Genomic DNA, 23,334 nt, shown 5'->3' on the forward strand with positions numbered 1-23,334 from the left:
TTAGTCATATTTACCTTAAATCCTCAGAATGCACATATACTCATCAGCAACTCTTAATAAATCATATCAGGAAGCTGAGGACAAAGATGGGTGTAAGAAACCAGTCCTCACCAGCCTCAGCGAGAGTCACGTCAGACAGTGCTACCATTGTTCTTGCTCCTGTCCATAAAAGGTCCTTAGTGTAACTAATAAGAGTGTGCTGTCCTTAACTTCATATTGTTGCCTAGTTTTTTTTCACATCAGAACCAGTAGTAAAAACATCTCAACCTAGCTTCACTAACCACTTTATTTTTCCAAATCTTTTCTGAAAGTGGTAGTCATTGCTGACAATCTACATCTCTAAGTTCTTCCCTAGGGTGGTGATTGAATCATTACTCTGCTCCAGCAGCAATGCCTGAAAGAGATCAAGTCTTATTATTGTGAGTGCTAGAAATACTGCCCAGTGAGGGACTGGAAGCCTCCTTGGAGTTTTCAAATTCTTGATACATAGGGAAGTGAGGGCAGCAAGCAGAGCAGAATTCTATAACAGCATGAAGTCTTCAGGACACATGGTTCTTGGGGCCATGACACACTGAAGTCACCCATGTAGCTGTGGTTACTACTGGGTGGCAATCCATGAGTTTTTAAGCCATTTGTCATTCCCCCTGAATGGCCGTCGACACTGTGGTGAGGTGTCCTGTCTATGGTTGTCTGTCAGCACAAAAGAGGAACAGATTCAATGGATGTGGGGGTCTAGAGTGTAGGGTCCCCTCAAGGTTCTCTTTGCTGAGGAGTCAGGGATATCCTCCTGGGTTTTCAGGCAAGTGGAAAGGGAGAACCCATAGAAGTCTAACTTCTCATGGACTGGATGGATGCTGGTTGAAGCATCAAGATAGAGATGCAATTCTAAATGGAGTGTTCGTTTTGTCTGAAAGGTAGAAATCTCGATCCCATCTAGTGATGTTAATAGGATGGGTCTGAATTGGGCTCCAGACAGCCAAGTATTTTTAGCACAGGTGCAGAAAGGGTCCCAGCTTTAATAAGATAGGGGTTCTTTTTGATCCTGGAATTTATTGATCTGGATAATCTAACTCGTCAACTTGCCCAAGAGATCTACTGTCTCTGCCTTCCAAGGAATGAGATTGCAGATGTGGTGCTGTGTATCTTTGGCCAAGCTATTTGAACTTTTATTGTCTCAATTCTTCATCCATAAAATGGGAGCTCATTAGGCCATTGAGAATGAATGGACACATGGAATCACAAGGGAAGCATGGTGCACATATGGGCATAAGGGGTATGTGCACATATGTGCATAAGGAGCATGTGCCCAGCCTAGAGCAAGCTCCAATACATGTTAAGGTTGTTGCTGCCATTCAAAATCAGGAATAATATCTGTGAGCCAGACCAGCATACTGGTTAAATGCTCTGACTCTAGAAACAGGCTACCTGTATTTGAACTCTGTCTCTGACACTTACTAGTTATGTGTGACTCCAGGTTCACATCTATAAGATGGGGTGTTTCTTCATGGTCACCGCCATCTTCAACTGCAGTGACATTCATATGAGTGGATTGTTGTGAGAGATAAATGAGCTAATATATATAGGTGAATGGCTTAAAACTAGGTCAGGTCTCAATGGTACTATCATCTTGAACAGAGTACACACCAACCATTTCTAGTGCCCTCAGTATAACAGTGCCTTCCCCGAGTTTGCCTTTGTCATGACTTGAAGCAAAGCTCTCTTTTGCATGACTCACTTACTGATATGGCCCAGAGCATGGCTGCTGACCTGCATCCTCCAGGTAATATGCAGAGCATTTCCTGAGTCCTCCGGGTTCTATCTCCCAATCATGAAGTACTATCAATTCCAATACTTTACAGAGGAGTGAAGTGAGACACAAGGAAGCTGAAGATTCATCCAAAGCCTCACTAACAGATGGAGCCAAGAGTAAAATCTGGCAGAATGAGACTCAACTGTTCCTATTTTACCAATAATGCTGATGCTTTCTCCCTAAAGTCTGTTCTGATACATTTTTGTGTTTATGTGTGAGTGGTGTGCATGCTTATGTATATGTCTGCTTGCGTATGACTACACATGTATGTTATGTGTTGACTTCAGGGGTCTTCTCTGGTCACTCTCCGTTTTACTTATTGAGGTAGGGTTTCTTTTTGACCCTGGAACCCATTGATCTGGATAATCTAACTACTCAATTTGCCCTGGGGATCCCCTGTCTCTGCCTTCCAAGAGTCAGATTAGATATGTGCTGCTATATAGGGACTGAGGATTAGAACTCTGGTCCTCACAGTTGTATGCAAAGTACTTTATCAACTGATTTATCTCCCCAGTACTTTGCTTTCTTCTTAAGTGGTAAAGTTGGAGGTTGAGACTCTGGGGGAACCAGTTTACCGTGCTGGTAAGAGTGGGGTTCTGACCTGTTACAACATGAGATGTCCTATTTACTGTCTGTCTCCTTACCTGTTCAATGAAGGAAGCAGCATTCACTTTAAGTAGTGCTTGTGTAGACTGGGCTGCTAAGCTGGTGTGACTTAAACAGGGATTGATGCAGAACTGCAGTGTGCAATAAAGTAAAGAGGAAGGAAGAAGAGAAGCAAGCAATAAGCCCAGTTCTTACTCTCCTTCCCCTCCCAAGCACACATAATGCCGAATACTAGATTTCTAAAGAATTCATTCAACTTCATGCTATGCACAGTGAGCTAATGAAGGACTTGGCTTTGTAACTGTCACTGACCAGTGAAAGGGGAGCTGTGAGAAAGAAAGCCCGAGTCGCTGAGTGTGAGATTCAGCAGGCTAGGACTGAGGAATGCTGGGAGACAGAATGCTCAAGTCTCCAGAGGACGGATAAAGTCACTCAAGGCCCAGGAAGCATTCTGTCAGTGTGACCTAGAGTAGATTCTTCTACCCTGGCTCCAGCTGTTGACCAGACCTTCCAGCAGGGAGGAAGGTCATGCAGTGTGAAGAGGCACTAGAGCAGCCAGACAGCCTCTGTGGAGCGACGCAGAGAGCGGTGGTGAGTGAGGAGCTTGAGTATGTTAATTGTGTATCGCCCGCACGCCTGCACGTCTCCTTCCATTTTGTTTCAGAAGACTTATAAATGAAATATAGTTTAAAAAAAAAACCTCAGAGGTTTTAATCAAATGAGGCTAGGTGGGACGGCTATGGAAGCTTTGGTGGACTCAGAAGCAACCTCTGACAGCTAGGAGGAGTCAGCACGTAGAGGTGGCAGCATGTGGTAAAATGGCTTTGCTTGACACCTCTGGGTAACAAATGATGCGGCACTTCAACAGTATGGGACAGAAAGATTCCTGTTTCCACTCAGAGTCCTGTCTTCAGACCCACATAAGTGTCCACTTATGTCTTCAGTAGTGGTGAAAATTTAAGGGGCTGTGATTCCCCTCTGCACATGCACGCACGATCTGCTGAAGGAATTGCTTCTCCATCTAACCAGAGCCAGATAACTCTAAAGCAAACTGCCAGGACATTCCAGGACAGCGGAAGTGCTGCAGACCAGCAGTGGTGACAATGGTGACAGCAGCCAGCTGTCTTTCCTGTCCTCCTCATTTGCTTCACCGTATTCATGGATGTGGACGCTGTGCTGACTGGACATCCTTGTCTAGATTGCCTTGGCATTCCCTCAATAAGACAGAGCTAAGACATTAGGACCCCTGGTATTGGTTAACTCTGATTTTTTTTAAAGGGAGCATAGAAGGACCCTTGTGCATATAGGATAATTATGCAGCAATTTCTAACGATCATTGACCTTTCCATGTCAAAAGAAAAACCTTAGAAAATAAATAAAGAGGTTTCTGAGACAAAGTCTGTGGTCAATTTTGGAAGGTTGGAGGACTCCACGGTTACACAATCAATACTGACATGCGGATGTGTGTGTGTATGTGTGTGTGTGTGTGCGTGTGAGTGTGAGTGTGTGTGTAAGCATGATGGGAGAGATGCTCACCAAAATGTTGAGGCTATTTCTGAACATTTATTAAGTTTTATTCACAATTTTCGTCACTTCTCAAGGCTTTCACAAGAATATCACCCTCTTTCTTTTTACTGCCAAAACATACTATTTTTCAGGGAAATGAGGAGGTGAGATGTGTACATCACAGGAAGTGAGCTGAATATGAAAGAAAACTGGGTGATAATTAGTGGATTGTCCCAAGTTATCACCCCGGAGGGGGTGTTCTCAGTGAGGGACTACAAACCGCACGGACAGCCATCTCTTTAACTGTTCTCGAATCTTCTTCTGAACTTAAAATGGCTCCAAAAGTGAAATCTTAACAAGTATTTTGAAATGAAAACTTATTTTACCCAATAAAAAGGCGGGGAATGAATTTATACGCAGAGAACCCCCGAGCAGAGGCAAACACAAGTACCGGAGTTTAGTCCTCATCATACATGTAAAAAGCCAGGCATGACTAGGCATGCTCACCCCAGCACCGAGGAGGGCAGAGAGGGACACCCCCAGAGTTCTCCAGACAAAATGGCGAGCTTCTGTTTTAGTGACAGCCCTTGAATCAAGGCAGTAAGATGATCAGTGATAGATCAAGATACCGATATTTCCCTCTGGCTTCCATATGTGGGCACAGGGACCCTCCTACCCACACACTTATCTGCATACACCATGCATGCACAACCCCCACACAAACATATCTGCAGCTTTGAGAAGATTATTTTTAAATGTGGGGCAGATACAAAGTATCAACATCCCAGGAGCTTGTTTCCTGCTTAAGAGCAGCTTGTTTAGCTTCTGCCAGCCCTGGATATTTTTGCTTCTTAGAATGAATTCCTTAGAAAAGGTGCTTGGGTGTTGCTCTGTGCTTCCATAAATAAGGTAACTAAGGTCTCCGTTCAGTCTCATGCTTCCTGTAAAGGAAAGGCTGGACTGAATGATTCTGACAAGAAAACGCACTATGGAGACAATGCATAAGAACACAGACGTACCTCCAAAGCCATGGGAATGCTAATGTCTTTAGGATATGTATAGGAAATACCCCAAATGTCTACTGCTCTTGTTGCTTCTGTTGGTCTCAGGTTCTGAAGCCAACATCCCTTATCATTGCCCTGAAGCTTCTTAGATTTGAACAGCTGAAGTCAGCTGTCAGTTTGCTCTTCCCACAAATGTAATTCCAAAAAATAGAGAGGAACCCCACGATACTTCCCTCGTCCGCTTCTCACGCCTTCAGACCTCAGCCGGTCAGCTCAAGTCACCATACAATGTTTCGTGTGTCTACCTATCTTTCTATGATTTGCTTTGTTTTCCATTATGTGAATTATTTTCTGTGTGCATGAACACACATAGAAGCACATGCCTGCACACAGAGACACATGCATATGTGTAGAAGTTGGGCGAGGCACTGGGTCTTCTGGAGGTGGAGGTAGAGGTGGTTGTGAGTCCCTCAGCATGGTGTTAGGAACCTAACTCATGTCCTGTGCGACAGCTGCAAGCGCACAGCCTGCTGTCCGCTTGTTTTCTGAGTCTGTTTCAGAGGCCGCGTTGCTGTATCTTTCAGGCTGAGAGAAGAGCCACAGACTTAGACCATGAGGAAAAGATCTTTAAACCACGACCTGCAACCGTTACGTCCTATGTTCCTGAAAATGGTCTCATCGTTACAAATAGACCAGTTTCTATGTTTTCATTTAAATCACCCCAGCCTGTTTTATCGAAAAGAACTTTCATGACTATTTATTTTCATGTTTCTCCCATCACAGTTTATGACCCTGCGGGTCATCTGAACAACATCTATTCCTCGGCTCAACTGTGATCTCCTTGAGGTCAGGAATGTGGATGTATTGCTCTGTTTTATTCAGCAGTTTGTCTCTTTCCTGGAGCAGATCTGACCCTCAGTAACTGCTTGTTGAAGGATAGAGTTAATCCTTCGGTTCACCCACGCTTTTGCTACTGAGCCTAGTGGGAAAGTGAGGCACAGGGTGGTCATGTGACTTGCTGTGGGTTAGCCTGTCTCTGAGTGGGCGCAGTGAATTAGTTCCTTATTGATTTGCCAACAGAGGACTACAAACTTAGCAATTTCGAATAGCCCACATTGATCACTTTCTACTTGTGGAAGTCAGCTATATCTGAAATGAATCTTAGGCAAAACCAGGGTGTTAGATAAACTGCTTTCTCCTCTCTAGTTCCTACAAATCCTTCCTCCCACTTTCCACATGCCCCCTCCTCTATTTTCAAAGACCCTCACTCCTTCTCCACTTCATTGTACCTCCTTTTCAGACTCTCACCCTCTGTTGTCCTTCTTACACCCTTGGTGTGGTTATACTGGTCACACTCTGACAATCCAGCACCCTTCTCTTATCCCTGGATTCTTAAATAAGTTGTGTCTGCAAAATCCCTTCTGTTAGATTCCCTTGGGGTCATTCTCTGTGACCAAGATGGCTCTATTAATAAAACGGGCCAGCAGGGCAGAGCTGGGCTTGCTTACAGAAGTAAAGGCATGCTAGTGAAATTACATCAGGGAACTAATTCTTGGTTAAAATGGAGGCATCCAGGCTGGAAACAAACCAATCTGCTGCTTGGAAACAAGGATGCAGCAGCTACCAAAACAGGACAAACCTTATTTTGCCTTCCATGTTGAAATAAAAAGTCTTAGAAACTAATTTTACAAATTTGCAAATGAGTCATCGTGTAGTAACCCAACTCAAGGAGTTATCAGGATCTAGAAAGTTTTGGAAACCTGGGAGGGGATGATAATCTAGGGTGAAGAGATGGAGGATGTTAAGATCTGAGTTCACACCTTGGAAGCACATTTTCTGTGCAGAAAGTGCAAAAAATATGCTGTCTGGCAAGGCACTGGTAGTATTGGAGGAAGACAGACCCATAGTGGAAGTCCTCTGGAACTTCCCCAGGGGGAAAAGCATGTCCCAGCTTGATACCATCCAGCAGAGCAAAGCTGACTCTCCTGGCTCGGTGCTCCAAGCTGGATCCTGTGGATTTGAGTAGTGAGGGGATGCTGGTTCTAGTTTGATGAGCTTCTTCTACACTGCCCATGGGTCTGGCTGGCCGCTGTGACTGAGTTAGCTGCAAATCCTAGGTGTTTGAGTCATGTAAAGGAGACAGGAAATGAGGCAGGACAGCCATGTTGACACTGTATTTATGGAGATTGGTTCAAGGACCCTTATGGTTATGCAGAATCTATGTCTGGTCTAGTCTCTCACATAAAATCACAGTGTTTGTGTAACACACCACACATTCTCCTATACACTTTAAAGCATGTCTAGCTAGTCAGACCTACTAAAGTATAATGCCATATAAGCAGTTGGTGTAGTGTCAAGGTAATGATTTTATCCTTTCAATGAGTTTTTTTCTTTTGCTTTTGTTTAATAGAAAAACCACTTGAAAAAACAAAAGTATAACCCTGCCAGGCAGTTTGACTGGCTGCATCAAACCCTAACATTCCAGATCTAAAATACAGAATTCAAGATCATTGACCTAAAAGGGAATGTAAAAAATGTAAAATGGCACCCTCAATGGAACAGAACCAAACATATTTTTAAAAAGTCTATACAATGCTTAATATAGTTTCTTTTTCATTACAAAATGTGACTGGGAGGTGTTTGAATCTGAGAATGTTGAACCTGTGGATAGAGAGGACTGGCTGTCATAAAAACAGCTCTAAACACTGAAAGACAACCCACAGGATGCGGTATGTGTTAGAGGCAGTTGAGTGGGAGGCTTGCACGGTGTGCTTCTCATGAGTCCAGGGAGACCCTCTCTGTTCAGTGTGATACAGAGCTGGGGCACAGGCTGTGGGAAGAGCAAAGAGGCAGGGCCTGCAATGGGCAAGAGCTTGGGGGAGGGGGTTGTCAGAGAAGCAGAGAAGATGGGAAATAGTGGCCAAATAAAGACTACGGGGGGTGGGGGGGGGGGGAAAGGAAGGGAAAGCAGGCTCTTCATAGCTCTGGGAATCATAGCAGGGCATTTTGTATTTGGCCTCTTGATTTTATTTGTGTTTCTTTTCAGAATGGATTTTTTTTTTTTCACACACAGTATATTCTGACTTCAGTTTCCCCTCCCTCTACTCCTCCCAGTTCCTCTCCATTTCCCCTCCCTTCCAGATTCACTCCCCTTTTGTCTCCTATTAGAAAAGAATGAGCATCCGAGAGATAACAACCAACCATGATAAAATAAAATATTAGAAGATAAAACTAAAACCATCATATTGAGGTTGGACAAGGCAACCCAACAGGAGGAAAAGAGTCTCAAGATCAGTCAAAAGAGTCAGAGAGCCATGAGTTCACACATTCATAATGACAGTAAGCTGAAAGCAGTAATGTATATGCCGAGGACTTGGTGCAGACTTGTCTTGGCCCCGTGCTTACTACTTCTATCTCTGTGAATTAAGAACCTTGCTTAATTGATAGAGTGGTCCTTGTTCTCCTGCTGTCTTCCATCCTTTCTAGATCTTATACTCTTTCTACTCCCTCTTCTGCAGGGTTCCTCTGAACTCAGAGGGAGAGATTTGATGGAGACATTAGGGCTATGTGCTCTAAGGATTCTCTCTCCATGTAATGTCTGGCCATGGGGTCTCTGTATCTGTTCCTATCTGCTGAGGAAGCTTCACAATCAGAGAGGAAGCTTCTCTGATGATGACTGAATTAGTCATTGATCTATGAGTATAGCAAATACCATTAGGTGTCAATTTGTTGATTCTTTTTAGACTAGTATTATTTGGTTTTCTGTTAGGTCTCTAACCTATCTAGTTTCTGGTTCTTGGTCACTCAGTGTTGTGTATGGGTCAGTATTGTGGATTGGACTTTAAGTCAAATGAGACATTGGTTAGTGACACCCACAGGTTCTGTGCCAATATTGCCCTGGTATATCTTGGAGTTAGGACAGATTGTTAGTAAAAAGTTTTGTGGCTGCTTTTCTTTTGGTAATCTTTCTCACACCAAAGACATTAGAATGTAAGGGTGAAGGATCCATGTGAGAACCAGTTTGACTTCTCCATGGTCAATGAGTTGAGTGAATGTTGTTCTCAGCAATGGAGCCCTGCTGTCAGTAAGTGAAGAGCAGCCCATTGTTTTAGCAACAGCCTCAGTTGCTTGGGGATTTCTATGGGACCCCCTTGGCCAACAACTCAACTGCATGCAACCCAACCCCAGTACTGAGAGCCTTGTTTGGTGATAAGAGATGGCCAGTTGGGTCTCCATATCATCCATTATTAGGAGACTTCATTGGGGGTATCTTTATATATTTAGGTAGTTTTCACTATACTAGGTTTCTACACTAACTCCCAAATACTCCTCAACTGAAGCTGACTCTTCCCACAGTCTCTACTTCAAACATATTTTCTCCCTGACACTCCTGTTCTTGTCCCAACCCACCCCAGCTCTACCCATGAAATCTATTTTATTTTTCCCTCCCAGGGAGATCCATGTGTTTCTAGCTCCACTCTCTTCTTCTATACCCACCCTCTCAGAATCTACAAATTATACAGTTGGCTGGCATTTATTTAATTTAATGGCTAATATTAATTTATAAGTGAATACATACCATATTTACCTTTCTGGATCTGGGTTACCTCACTCAGGATGATATTTTCTGGTTCCATCCATTTGCCTGCAAATTTCATGATGTCAGTTTTTTTTTTTGTTTTGTTTGTTTTTTGTTTTTAGCACTGAGCAATACTCCATGTGTAAAGACAACATATTTTCTCTACCTTTTCTTCTGTTAAGGGTTGTTTCCAGAGTCTGGATATTATTAATAGAATAGCAATAAATACAATTGAGCAAGTGTATTTGTAGGATGAAACATCCTTTGGGCATATGCCCAAGAATGGTATAGCAGGGACTTAAGATGGATGGATCTCCACTTGTCTGAGGAACCGACACATGGATTTCTGAAGTGGTTGTAGAAGTTTGCACTCTCATCAGCAGTGGAGGAGTGTGACCCTTGCTCCACATCCTTACCAGCATGTGCTGTCACTTGAGCTTTCAGTCTTAGCCACACTTTCTCTTCTATCAGGTTTAGTGCATCTGATTTCATTTTGAGGTTTTTGATCCAAAGAACTTGACTTTTGTGTAGAGTATTAAGTAGGGGTCTTTTTTCATTCCTCAATATGCAAAGATTCAGTTTGATCAGCACCATTTATTAAGGATACTGTTTGTTTCCTATTATAAATTTCTCGCTTCTTTATAAAAAAAATTAGGTGCTTGAATTTATGTGCTTCAACTTGACTCTATTGACCAACATGTCTGTTTTTATCACAATACCATGTTTTTTTTTTTTTTTTTTCTTTTACCATAGCTCGGATACAACTTGAAATCGGCAATGGTGATACCTCCAGAAGTTATTTTGTTGTTCGGGATTGTTCTAAATATCTTGGGTTTAAAAGATAAACCCATGTTTGTTGTTGCTTTTCATATGAAGTTGATAATTATCCTTTCAAGGTCTGTAAAGAATGCTGTCAAAAATTTTATGGAGAATCTGCAAATTGATTTTGCTAAATGACCATTCTTACTATGTTAATCCCACCAATCCATTAGATCTTTCCATCTTCTAATCATTTCTTTTCTCAAGACTTGAAGTTGTTGTCTCACAGGTCTTTCTCTTGCTTGGTTAGAGTTAATCTAAGATGTTTTATATTATTTGTAGGAATAGTGAAAGGTGTTGTTTTCCTGATTTCTTTTTCAGCCTGTTTGTCATAGGAGGGCTACTGAAGGTTTTTAGAGTTACTCTTCCATTCAGCCTCTTTCCTGAAGATGTTTATTAACTGTAGGAGTTTCCTGGTAGAATTTTTGGGATCTCTTATATATACTATCATACCATGTGTGAATAGCAATACTTTGGCTTTTTCCTTTTCAACTTGTGTCCCCTTGATTTCATTTAGTTGTCTTATTGCTCTTTGCAAAACTTCACGCACTAAATTAAAGAGATATGGAGAGAGTAGACAGTTATGCCTTGCCCATGATTTTAGTGGAATTGCTTAAATTTCTCTCTATTTAACTTGATGCTGGCTATAGACTTGCTGTGTTTTTTCTGTAAAGTGTTTAGGCATGTACATGGTATTCCTGATCTATCCAAGACTTTAATTATGAAGGGATGATGGATTTTTAAAAAGGTTTTTAAAGCATCTAATGAGATAATCATATTTTTTTTCAGTTTGTTTATATGGTGTATTACATTGACAGCTTTTCATATGTTGAACCACCTCTGAATCTCTGGGATGAAGCTTACTTGATAACTGTGAATGATATTTGTGATGTACTCTTGGATTCAGTTTGCAAGTATTTTATTTAATATTTTTCTATCTATGTTCATAAGAGTAATTTGTCTTTTTGGGTCTTTGTGTGATTCAGATATCAGTGTAACTGTGGCCTCATAAAATGAATTTGACAATTTTCCTTTGTTTCTATTTTATGGAGTAATTTGAAGAGTATTAGTGTTAATTTGTCTTTGAAATTTTGGTAGAATTCTGCACAAAACCATTCTGTCTTTGGACTTTTTTTGATTGGGGATTTTTTGTTGATTGCTTCTATTTCACTAGGGGTTATATTTCTATTGCAATTGTTTATCTAATCTTGATTTTACTTGGTAAGTGGTAGCTATTGAGAAAATTGCCCCTTTGTTTTACATTTTCCAATTTGCTGGAGTATAAGATTTTCAGGTGTGTCCTTGGGATTCTCTGGATTTCACCAGTGTCTGTTCTGTTCTGTAGTCCTTTTTATTTTTGAGTTTTTTTCTTTGGATATTCTCTTTCCATCTTTTAGTTACTTTGGATAAAGGTTTGTCTAGCTTGTTGCTTTTCTCAAACCAACTCTTTATTCTTTTTATTTCATAGATTGTTCATACTGTTCTCTTTGTTTTTGTTTTGTTAATTTGAGTCCTCAGTTTCATTATTTTTCTTGAAGTCTCTTTCTCTTGGGTGTGTTTACTTCTTTTTATTCTAGAGCATTCAGGTGTGCTGTTAATATGGTGTTAGTGTGAGATCTCTTCATTTTAAAAAAAATGTAGGCATTTTAATATCACAAGCTTTCTTCTTAGTATTTTGTATGCATTTCAACTGGAAAAATATTTTTACATCTAGGCAATTTTTATCTTTGTATATTGACAAAATGGTGGCCATTTTTTAAGTTCCTAAGCAAAAGGATAGGCTTCAGTGAGTCTAAGAGTGATGTTAATTAACCGAAACTTGCTGTGGGTGCATTTCTCATTCTGTGGCTTAGAGTAAAATTTATGATTTAATATCTATGTTATGAAGGAAGATCTATAAATTAGATGGGAATTCTCAAAAGTCTGCATCTATTTTATATGACTAATGTCACAAAATCATTGGAATAATTTACGCTGCTATTTCAATGCCATTTTTGTACATTTAAAATTTTTATATTCTGAAAAAGATTTTTGCTTAATGTTACTTGGGTTAAATTACTGCGACTGAGAAGCTTCTATTTTATCTCTGTATACTATTTATTTTTTGAAAACCTCTGTCTTGTAATCTACCAATTTTATGGAAGATGTAATTTATTGTATTAAGAATACAAAGGCATTTATTGTGCAGAGAATCAAATTAGTCAACAAATTGTCACACTGTTATAGCCCCCAAACAGATGTTTGAAAAAGAGATTCATGCTCAGTGAGTGTACTTAGCTTAGAAGGAGGAAGGATCTGTGAGGATGTAAAGATGTTGCAAATAATTTGTTTTTATAAATTTTTTAGGAGATGTGAGGTCTTTCTATTTCTTGATTTGTTTTCTCCTAATCACTTGCATCTTAGCAGGTGATTAATCATAGCTTAAAAGTTTTATTGTTGGTAAATTATTGAGGCACAGATAAAATATTAATATCCACTGTTTACCACCACATTATTCTAAATGCAAGTAACTGTGTATAGTATCTTGTTTGAACCATTTTATGCAAAAGAAAAGCAGTCTCAGTCTTTTGTAAATTTTCTTGTTCTAAGGAAAAGTTATATTCTGTAGATAAAAATTACATAAATAATATTTATGTCAAATGATATTTATATCAAAAATAATCTTAATGGCATATTGCTATCCTCATGGATCATTGTTCAGCCTTCATCAGAGATGTGGCTTCTTACAGTAGATGGCAAATTAATAGAGACTCACAACTGGACAATATATATAGAAAATATATATATTGAAATATATAGAAAATGAGAGATTTTGGAGTGCTCAGCCCTGAATGGCATGTCTTTGTCATGCCCCTCCCCCACATGATAAAGAAAAGGCACAAAGGCTGTAAGAGCCAGAGGTGGTGGAGGCTTTTTAAAAAGGAGCATTTTCCCGACACAACAGGGCAGGTGCGCATATGAGCTCACAGAGACTGTTACATTATGTGGAAGACCTGCCTAAGTTTAAGTCAGACACAATCCTAGCAGGACGAAAGGGAAATTGGTACAAATTTTTACTTCTAGACAGAAGCTACACAATTGATACCTGATGGAAAAGGGAAAAATCATTGTCTGAAGGAGTGACACTGGAAAATTCCGCCACACTCCAGGACGGGCCCTGTGCTCAGGAGTAATTGGCCAAGACAAACTGGATACCATGGTTTATAGTGGCTTTTTCTTTTAAGACAGAGAAAGAACATGAAACTGGGTGGGTAGAGAGGCAGAACAGTTAAGGGACAGGAAAAATATGATAAAATTATATTGTATAAAATTCTCAAAGAAATAATAGTAATGATGATGATGATGATGATGATGATGATAATGATATAATTCACCGCTGAAGCCAGAATCATGTGCTTTGACCCCGCGTGTTATCGTCTTCCTTTCCCATCTAGATTTGAAAAGCTGGGCTAACAGCACATAGGCACAGCTGAGTGCAGAGCGTAGAGTCCCCAAATCAAAACCTCATGCCAATCTAGTACCAAGGCAACAATTGCTGGTCCATTGATATTTGTACAAAATGATGAAAGAAAGCTAGTCTTTCTTAACCAAACTTTCATGACATGAAACCCAATTCAATGAAGTGTCCCATGATATGCAAAAAGTTCTTTTGCTCGGTTCTACACTCTTAACCTGAGCTGGAGAATAGATGGTGATTTTTTTTTTTCATGGTTCTATTTGGTAAATTAATAGTGACCAACTTAGTGCTGGGATTTACAAATTTGAGGGAAGAAAATGGAGAGCTAACTATGAAATTCAGAGGTCTGGAAGCCATCACAGATGCTAAGCATGGTGTGTGCTGGGGAGTCCCTGCAGAGTCCTAGGGAAGGCTTCATGGACCTTGCCCAGACAGACACACTTTCTTCCACAAATACCTGACCCACTTCTGCCTTCATGTTCTTATGCAACAATTTTAGAAATAGAAAGCGGGAAGAAAGAAAAACAAGAAGGCCAAATACAGCCAGCAGGGTTGTTTTTTAGACTGAGTTTCTCTGTGCAGCCTCCAGCTGATTCCTCTTATAGATTTCACCAGATGGTTTTCTTTTTTTACTCAAGGTATGTTTTTGCATTTATAAAAAGGAAATGGAAAAAAAAGAGAGGGAAAAAAATCCTACCCACAAACAAACACTTTCTTTTCTGGGAAAGAATTCTTGGTTGTACTAAGTTGGGCTAATGAGTACACCCTTGACATTCTCCCAAACATACTAATGAAGGTACTTTTGTCTTCTCTGTTGGCTTTATCTTTGAAGATACTATGACTATAGCATGGCACAACACCGAAGAACCAAGTTTGGAAGCAATGACGTAGTCTCTACTTGGCCACAAGCCTTTAATTTGAATGGCTCCATCTAGAGAGTGGCCTCTGGGATTTTCCGATGGGCCCCGTTGCCGAAGCCCTATAGAGGCCCCTATGGAGTTCCCTATGGAGGCCCCTATGGAGGCCCCTATGGAGGTTCCTATGGAGGCCCCTATGGAGGTTCCTATGGAGGCCCCTATGGAGGTTCCTATGGAGGTTCCTATGGAGGCCCCTATGGAGTTCCCTATGGAGGTTCCTATGGAGGTTCCTATGGAGGCCCCTATAGAGGTCCCTATGGAGGTCCCTATGGAGGTCCCTATGGAGGCCCCTATTGAGTCTTTCTTGGTGAAATGCAGTGGGCAACTCATGCAGCTATAAAGAGTGACCAGCCATATCTCAAGAAAAGCAGAAATGAGAGGCAACAGTTGGTGATGAGTACTTTGGTTTCAATCTCCAGTACAGCTAAAGCAAACAAATATAGAGTGCAAGTTGTGTTGATTATGCAGTCATGCTACTGCTTGTCTGTTTGTATTTGGTGAAGCATTTTAAAAGCTGTGTGTGTGTGTGTGTGTGTGTGTGTGTGTGTGTGTGTGTAAAATCTTCTGGTAGTTCAGGCTGGCCTAGAGCTTGCTATATAAACCACCAATAGGACTCATGACTCTCCTGCCTCCACATCTAAACACTGAATATTACAGTCATGCACCACCACTCCCAGTTTATGTGAGGTTGAGGATCAAAACAATAGCTTCATGCAGATTACCGAAGCGAATGCTCTCCCAAGTGAGCCACAGCCACAGCATCTGAAGTATGATTCTTTAAAGATCAAAACCAAGATGACCAGCAGAATATATTTTATATGTATCTTGATAAATATCTTTGAATAGCCCCTGGGGTTGTCAACTCACTTTGGAGATACTGGCCTCTCATTCAGAAAAGATGACACTCTAGTAGGGCGAGTTGCTCCTGAATGGTGGTGTGTTTGTGTGTCTGCCCATGCCTTCCAGGCCCTAGCCTCACCTGCTTGTTTTCCATTGCAGAGTACACGGTCATTAACGAAGCCTGCCCCGGGGCTGAGTGGAACATCATGTGCAGAGAGTGCTGTGAATACGATCAAATTGAGTGCGTCTGCCCAGGAAAGAAGGAAGTGGTGGGTTACACCATCCCATGCTGCAGAAATGAGGACAACGAGTGTGACTCCTGCCTAATTCACCCAGGTCAGTGTGCGACGGGACACCAAAGTGGCTGTCACATTATCGCAGGCAGCCATCCAGGGCTGCGGTGCCATGGTTATTAAAGACTGACAGAACTCAGCCAAGTCTGACTGCAGGACAAAGAGTAGAGGAGTTAGCGCTCTTTCCAACCATCGAGCTGTAAATCTGAGAGTCCGTCCACCCATCCACCCACTCGGCAAGCAGACCGAGTAGCTCTGTAGCTCTTAGGCAGTCTCGGGGAGGACAAGGTGGTATTTTGTTTTTGTTTTTAAGATTTTTAAATATTTATTTGTGTATGTGTGTCCGTGTTCCTGCCAGTGTGTGCACATGCGTGTGCATGCATCCGAAGAGGTCAGAGGAGTGTGTTGTATCCATCCTCAGAGCCGGAGCTCCAGGCAGGTACAAGCTGCCTGACTACCGTGGGTTTCAGAACTGGAATCAAGGAGAGCAGTATGTACGCTTGGCCACTGAGCCATCTCTCCAGGCATTCTGCGCAAAGACACATTCCCAGCATTGCCAGAGCCCACACCCTAGGGGAGGTGGAAGCAGGTAGCTGTGATTGGTGCTGTGTGAGTGCTGTGAGAGAGAGGCAGGAGATGAGAACGGGGTGAGGCAGAGGAGAGGTCAGTGCAAACAGTGATGTGTCTACTGAAGATGGAACCCGCAGACTCAGGAGGGTCTAGGACACTAGAGGGGCTCAGCTGTTGACAGAAGGTGAAAGGACCTATGTCAAGAGGAAGCATGAGGCTTTGAGAATTCCAAGGAGCCCCTTCTGGGAGGAAAAGCAAATTCGTGCTGTGAGATGTGGGGAAAGAGAGACAAACAAGAGGTGTTAAGGGAGAGAAATTTAAAGGAAGGAACGGGAGTCAGATTAGGAAGAGCTTTTTCCAAAGTCCTGCTATGAGGGTCAGGTTTTAGAAGATCTTTTGGTAAAGGGTTAAAAATAAATTCTCTTTAGATACAGTTGGGGAAAAGACTGGAGGAGGGCAGGATGGGGGGCAAGAGGGAATTTGTGAGGGCTGTAATGGATAGAGTGGGGGAAGGGCTGAGAGCCACTGGGGAGTGGGATTGGCTGGAGGGGAAGAGTGAAGGGAGGGAAGAGGGGAAATCATGATGGACATCTCGCTTCTCGGCACGCTTCCATTGTGGCTGGCACTGAGTGGTTTCCAGTATGAAAAACCCGGAACTATTACTGCCTTACATGCTGACTCCCCCGGGACATCAGATGGGAAACAGAGACTGCCCAGTGGGATTTCCGAAGGCTGGAGAACGAAAGATCAAAACCGTGCTGGCTGAATGTCTCATTTCCGTCTTCTCCCTTCTTTTAAAACAGAGAGCAGCACTTAAAATGAAACCAGTCCAGCTGCACGTTTGATTTCAGGAAGGCTTAGCACCCAGCTTCCTGACAGGCAGGAGCAGCTTGCAGAGAAATGACTGAACAGTACCCCAAGATTCCTCTATGAAAGGACACTAGCCACAATCTGCCTGATCTTGAACAGTTTAAGGGAGACATTTGTTTACTGTTGGGTAACCACAGGGTAGCCTCAGCTGTTATAAGGTCATATGATAGGCAAGAAAGGTGCAATCTACAGGCAGCACTCAGGATTCCTCCTTCAGGGTGCTGGTGGTGATGATTGGCTATGGTGAGTGAAGGGCTCTCCCATACTCATCAGTTGGCTACCCTGAAAGGCAGCCAAGGACAAGAAAAGGGGCTGAGTTGAAACTCCTCAGAGCAGTGAGCTGATGATGCCCAGGCAGCTACCAGTGGGGACTGGAGGGGTCTCGGTGGGTATCACTGGGACCTGCATGGACCGAAGGGGTCTCGGTGGGTATCATTGGGGACCTGCATGGACCAGAGGGGTCTCGGTGGGTATCACTGGGGACCTGCATGAACCAGAGGGGTCTCGGTGGGTATCAGTGGGGACCTGCATGGACCGGAGGGGTCTCGGTGGGTATCACTGGGACCTGCATGGACCAGAGGGGTCTCGGTGGGTATCACTGGGGACCTGCACTTTGTCTTTGCCGTTTTAGTCATTCCCTTCTTTAGCATATACATGAGCACATTTTAGGGCACAGAGTCTCTTCATGTTCTTTACTTCTTATCCTGCAGACATAACTACTGGGATGATCACATTAGCTTTGAAAGGTTTCTTGGGTTTCTACCATGAACAAGTAGTTCAGATTTCATAGATAATTCCAGCCCCAGATCTATAGTCAGCTGTTTCTCCAAGAAACTCTTATTCTCAGAGGACAGTCTGGGTACAGGGGGTGTTCCTGGCTTTTGGATGTCATTGTTAATTGGTAATCATCTTTTAATTTCTCCCTTTGTATGATATTTGTGCACACATGAAAATGTGCACGCGTGCACACACACAGTGAGGGAATCAAGCTCAGGATTCATGTTACTATTTTTCTACATGCCCAGACCCTGGTGATTTTGAGACAGGATTCTTCTGTGTAGTTCAGGCTGTTCTTGAACTTAAAATCTTTCTGACTCAGCCTCTTGAGTACTTCTATTAAAGATGTGGTGTGTCTGTCTGTCTATCTAACTATCTATCTATCTATCTATCTGTCTGTCTGTCTGTCTATCACCTATTTATCTTTCATCTATTTATTATCTATTCTCTACTCTTCTTTTTAAAAAATGCATGCAAACACTCAAGTCCAAACATAACAGTACAAGGTTATTTACTTTGATTTTTTCCTCTGATGCTGAAAAACCATTTCTTATTAATATTAATGCAACCCCTTATCGTCTCATATAGCATACTATAAATGTGCAAACGAACACCAACAGTCTGAAGCATGCAGTCATGACTCTTCATGGTTACTGCTGACTTTACATTACATGCTGGCAGATGTGCATAATCAAACGCTACACTGTAAAATCAATGGATGTGGCCTCTGTTTTGCTGTTATGCCGCCTATCTAATATCGAGATAGGTTAATTGTTTCCTACATCTGAAAATGCAAGGGAACGGGCACATGCATTTATTTTTCTTTCCCCATTTCACACACAGACAACAAGCACTGCTAACTATTTTACAAGATTGTTATTCTTAACAACGTGTACTGGAGATGTTTCATATCAGATAGCTCTGTTTACTTCCTTTCTTTTTACATGTGACTGCATTCATGAATTACTATAGTTAATTGTCGCTGGATTGCTTCCAGCCCTTTGCTGTTATAAATTAAATATTACTAGCTACAGTGTTTGCGACCCAACATATTTAGTATTTCAAAGTTTAGGGAGTGTTGCATCTATAAGCAATGAGATGTCTTGAAAGGGAGCACCCAAGGCTAAATGTGAAATTCCCTTCTTATTTCTTATACAACTTATATTCATAGTTTGAGGCACTTTTAGGCAGTATTTTTAAATATATTTTTGTTTTGGATATTATCTGCCACATAAGGCTTTTTATGTTATTTTCTACTGTGGTGATGCATGCACGTGTTCATGCATATGAACACACACACAAAGAGAGGAGGGAGGGTAGAAGGGGGAGGGAGGGGGAAGAGAGAGAGGGAGAGAGAGAGGGAGGGAAGCAGGGGGAGGGAGGGGGAAGAGAGAGAGAGGGAGAGAGAGAGAGAGACAGAGACAGAGAGAGAGAGAGACAGAGAGAGAGAATCCTATATTGAACTAAAAATTCTCAGATTAGGGATGCCCAACCTATTTAACATCACTACAGTGAATGCTCATAAATAAATATAAATTACAATTTTTATAGTATGTCTTTAAGAAAGAATCCTAGAAGTGAGGTCAGGGGTCAGGGGTCAAAGGGAGTATGTATGTAGTTTTCTAGCCTTTGTCTACTTCTTTGCAATGCCTTTAGCAGTCATGATGAGGGTATTATTTTGTCAACCACTGTAAGAAAATATGGCACCTAGGTTTTTATCAATACGTGGAAAATGGAACACCATTATGACTTCAGTTTACATTTCGGTCATGAAAGAGGGTGATAGTCTTTGTTTTGGATGTATGTGTGGATATGGTTCAATTGATTGAGTGCAAGCCCTGGGTTTGGTCCCTAGCACTGTATGAGCTCCGTGTGTGTCCTCTAACAAATCCCTGAACTCTACGGTAAAAGCAAATAGGATCTGCAATATCTCCTCTGACAACCCTGTTTTGTTTCCTGCAGAGCTTTGCCCATCTTCATCTCTAGGCTGGGTTTTGTGGCTGGAAGCTGAAGGCCCTAATATGAAGCTGTGCCAAGGAACAGCATTAGCAGGGCTGTTGAGGGCAGTCTCTGAGTCCGTTTGTCTCTTCAGTGTCATAGGGGTGAGACTGGTCTTCGCAAGGCTCAGGGAGCCCCCTGGGACTCAGTTATGGGGCACAGGATGGGCTAACCTCATCAATCATATCAGCTCAGCTTCTCTGATAGTAGGGAAAGCAAAACCATGAGGAAACGGAAAGAGACTTGTCAATCACTCTGTTATAGAACACAAACACACACGCACACACATGGGGGGATGGGAGGGAGCAAAGGAGGGAGAGGGAGAGGAAGAGGGAGAGAGACAGCAGGCAAAGAAGCCTGTCATCAACCCAAGCAAATGGTGGCCATCTCCAGCAGGTCATTAGCCATTCATTCTCTGGAATAATTTTTATTCAGAGCTATACTGGGTTCTGAAGATTTCATGCAGACCAGGACACAGACCTTAGCTTGCATCTGCTAGAGAAAAATGGTAACAAGCAGGTGACATTAGGCATGGAATATTCAGCGATAAGGATAAGCCAGGTGGGGATGCAGGACAGTAATAGTTTGTGATCTGACAGTCCTTTCTACTCATATGTCACCTTCAACACGTTAATGTGCCTTTAAACAGTGCCAAGCGGTAGATACCATTTAATCACATCTCAACAGGTGAGGGCATTAGGGCAGGGCTTAGGTCTTTATTAGGTTTTGAGAAATGGGAAGAAATCATTTCTGCTGTCTCTCACTTCCTCAACTCTTCAAGAGACCTTGCTGTGGAGATGAACCACACCCAGACAGCGCCCCGGCTCTCCTGGTCGGCTCTGCCTGCCTGGTTTTCCTAGAGCAAGACAGGAGCCAGTCACTGGCGCTGATTTCATGCTGCACTTTTCTTATGAGAGTGTGTGACATCGACAAATGCCTATTGGAAACACATTTGTCATTAGTAAATGAAAATAAATGATTAAAACAAAAACAAGATGCAGAGTATATAGCAGAAGACTAATTTTGTATGTATATTTATATGCAGGTGGTGTGTGTGTGTGTGTATACACGTGAGCATATGTGTGTGGAGGCCAGAGGACAACACTGGCTGTCATTCCCCAGACATGACCAGTTGGTCTCTCGCTAGCTTGGACCTTGCCATGTAGTTTATGTTCGTCAGCCAGGGATTCCGTGGTTCACTTGTCTATGCCTCCGCAAAACTGGGATTAGAAATTTATGCCATTATACCTAGCTTAAAAAAAAAAAAAACAACAAAAAAACCTGGGTTCTGGGGGTTGAACACCGGTCTGGACTGTGTTCCCAGCCACCAGGTATAAGACAGAGTGTTAACAGAATCCTCCAGATACCATTTTTAAAAAGTAAATTCTTTGTCTGAATTTTTTATTATACAACACACATGAAATAAAATTGTTAAGAACGAAACTAGTTCACTACAAACTAATTTACATTACTTTCTATAACACAACAAGGGACCACCCATGCTCCAACCCTTCCCATACTCCTTTCTGAATCTTGTGCATCTGCTGTGCTATGGTGTGAGCAGGTTCACCTAAGATCATCGGCATTTTCTCAGGTCTAGAAACGGGGCAGGGATGAGGCTGTGCAGGGAGACGTACAATTTGCCACTCAAGAAGACTCAAAATCTGCAAATGTGTAGACTAATATTTTGGGATGTTTCAGGTTGTACCATCTTTGAAAACTGCAAAAGCTGCCGGAATGGCTCGTGGGGCGGAACTCTGGATGACTTCTACGTGAAAGGTCTCTACTGCGCAGAGTGCAGGGCAGGCTGGTACGGAGGAGACTGTATGCGTAAGTACATCCCCTGTGCGCATGCGCAAGTGCTGTCTTTCCTTAGTTTGGTTTCCAAGTCTCAGCTTAAGACACAACTCACATTAATCTTGATGGAATCTCAGTTTTGGAAAGCCTGTGGCTAGAAACTGGACTATCAAAACAAAGGTTATCTCCATCTATCCAGGTGGGCGGATAGTGGACATGTTTATGGGATTGTGTTTCCAGAAGCTTCCTTATCTGGTTCTCAAGTTCACCTTTTGCTCAAAAAAAGCCAACACACACACACACACACATACACACACATACACACATTTACATACACACACATACACACATTTACATACACACACATACACACATACACACATATACACACACATACACACACACACACATACACACATTTACATACACACACATACACACACATACATACACACATACATACATACACACACATACACACATACACACACATACACACATACACACACACACACACACACACACACACACACACACACACACACGGCACAGTGGATCTCCAAACCAGGTGAACTTTTGAGGTGGCTTTGATCAGCAGACAGTGAAGTAGGCACCACTGTCATCATGTGTAGTGTATTTAAATGGGAATTTCTCTGATACATTTCTTAACTACTGGGTTACGGTCTTGAAACCGCAGTAAACCACTGACACACCATTTTACCTGGGAAGGGGATTCTTCTGCAAAGTATTTGATCTCCGAGGATCAGTCATTGATGTTCTGCTCTGAGCCTCAAAGCTCTTGGAAAGTAGAAGGGAACCTGATACCTCTCAGTCCAGGACGCTCTTCATGGCCAGCCTTGGACGTCAATGCCCCTGTAGTGGAATTTCAGCTAATCTGCTCTATTTGTTTCTTAGTGGACTCAGAAGCTGTCGGGATGATCGGCTTTACTTCTACGAATGACATTCCTAGTTTACAGAGGTTTTGTTTAGAGTGATGATAACCTGACTCGCCAGTTATTTTATAAAAAAGATAACTCCAGCAAAGCCAGAGGGAGAGAGGGCTTTGCTTATATTCCAGAGTGAACCTAACAGTTCTAGAAGGCGGGTAAATTTTAAAATGCTGGTCTCTGTTGTTGATTTAAAATTTCTGTGCCACTTTAATTGGAAATGTAATCTGGGCTTTGTAGATTTTTTTTTTTTTTTTTTTTTTTTTTTACCAGCAGCTGTGGGATGTAACCTGCTTTGCTGCTATTCTATGAGCTGGTGGGGAAAACAATGATCAGGGTACAGACTGTACCGACCTGGGCCGAAGCAATGACTGTATGCTACTGCATATAGCTTTGGGCGGGCCATTAGCCTCAATGAGAGTGCTGTCTCTGAGTAGGAAAGAATGCTGTCTGTCTTACTAAGGATGACAAGCACATCTGAAGTATTTGGTGCTTTTCCTGGAGATAGTGAGAGCTCAGCGCCGTGCGTATGAGTGACTTGTTT

At 42.2% G+C, this 23,334-nt stretch overlaps 1 protein-coding gene across 1 annotated transcript in view; it reads left to right on the plus strand.

The window, feature by feature from the left end:
- The window catches only part of PAMR1 (peptidase domain containing associated with muscle regeneration 1), an 89,508-nt gene that overhangs the window by 15,872 nt on the left and 50,302 nt on the right, over positions 1–23,334 (plus strand). The window contains exons 2-3 of the mRNA XM_080931662.1: positions 15,698–15,874; positions 21,748–21,876. Coding sequence (XP_080787788.1) covers positions 15,698–15,874; positions 21,748–21,876 — 306 coding nt within the window. The remainder of the gene's footprint in view (positions 1–15,697; positions 15,875–21,747; positions 21,877–23,334) is intronic.

This window comes from Micromys minutus (genome assembly GCF_963924665.1).
Source record: "Micromys minutus genome assembly, chromosome: 17".
NCBI lineage: Eukaryota > Metazoa > Chordata > Mammalia > Rodentia > Muridae > Micromys > Micromys minutus.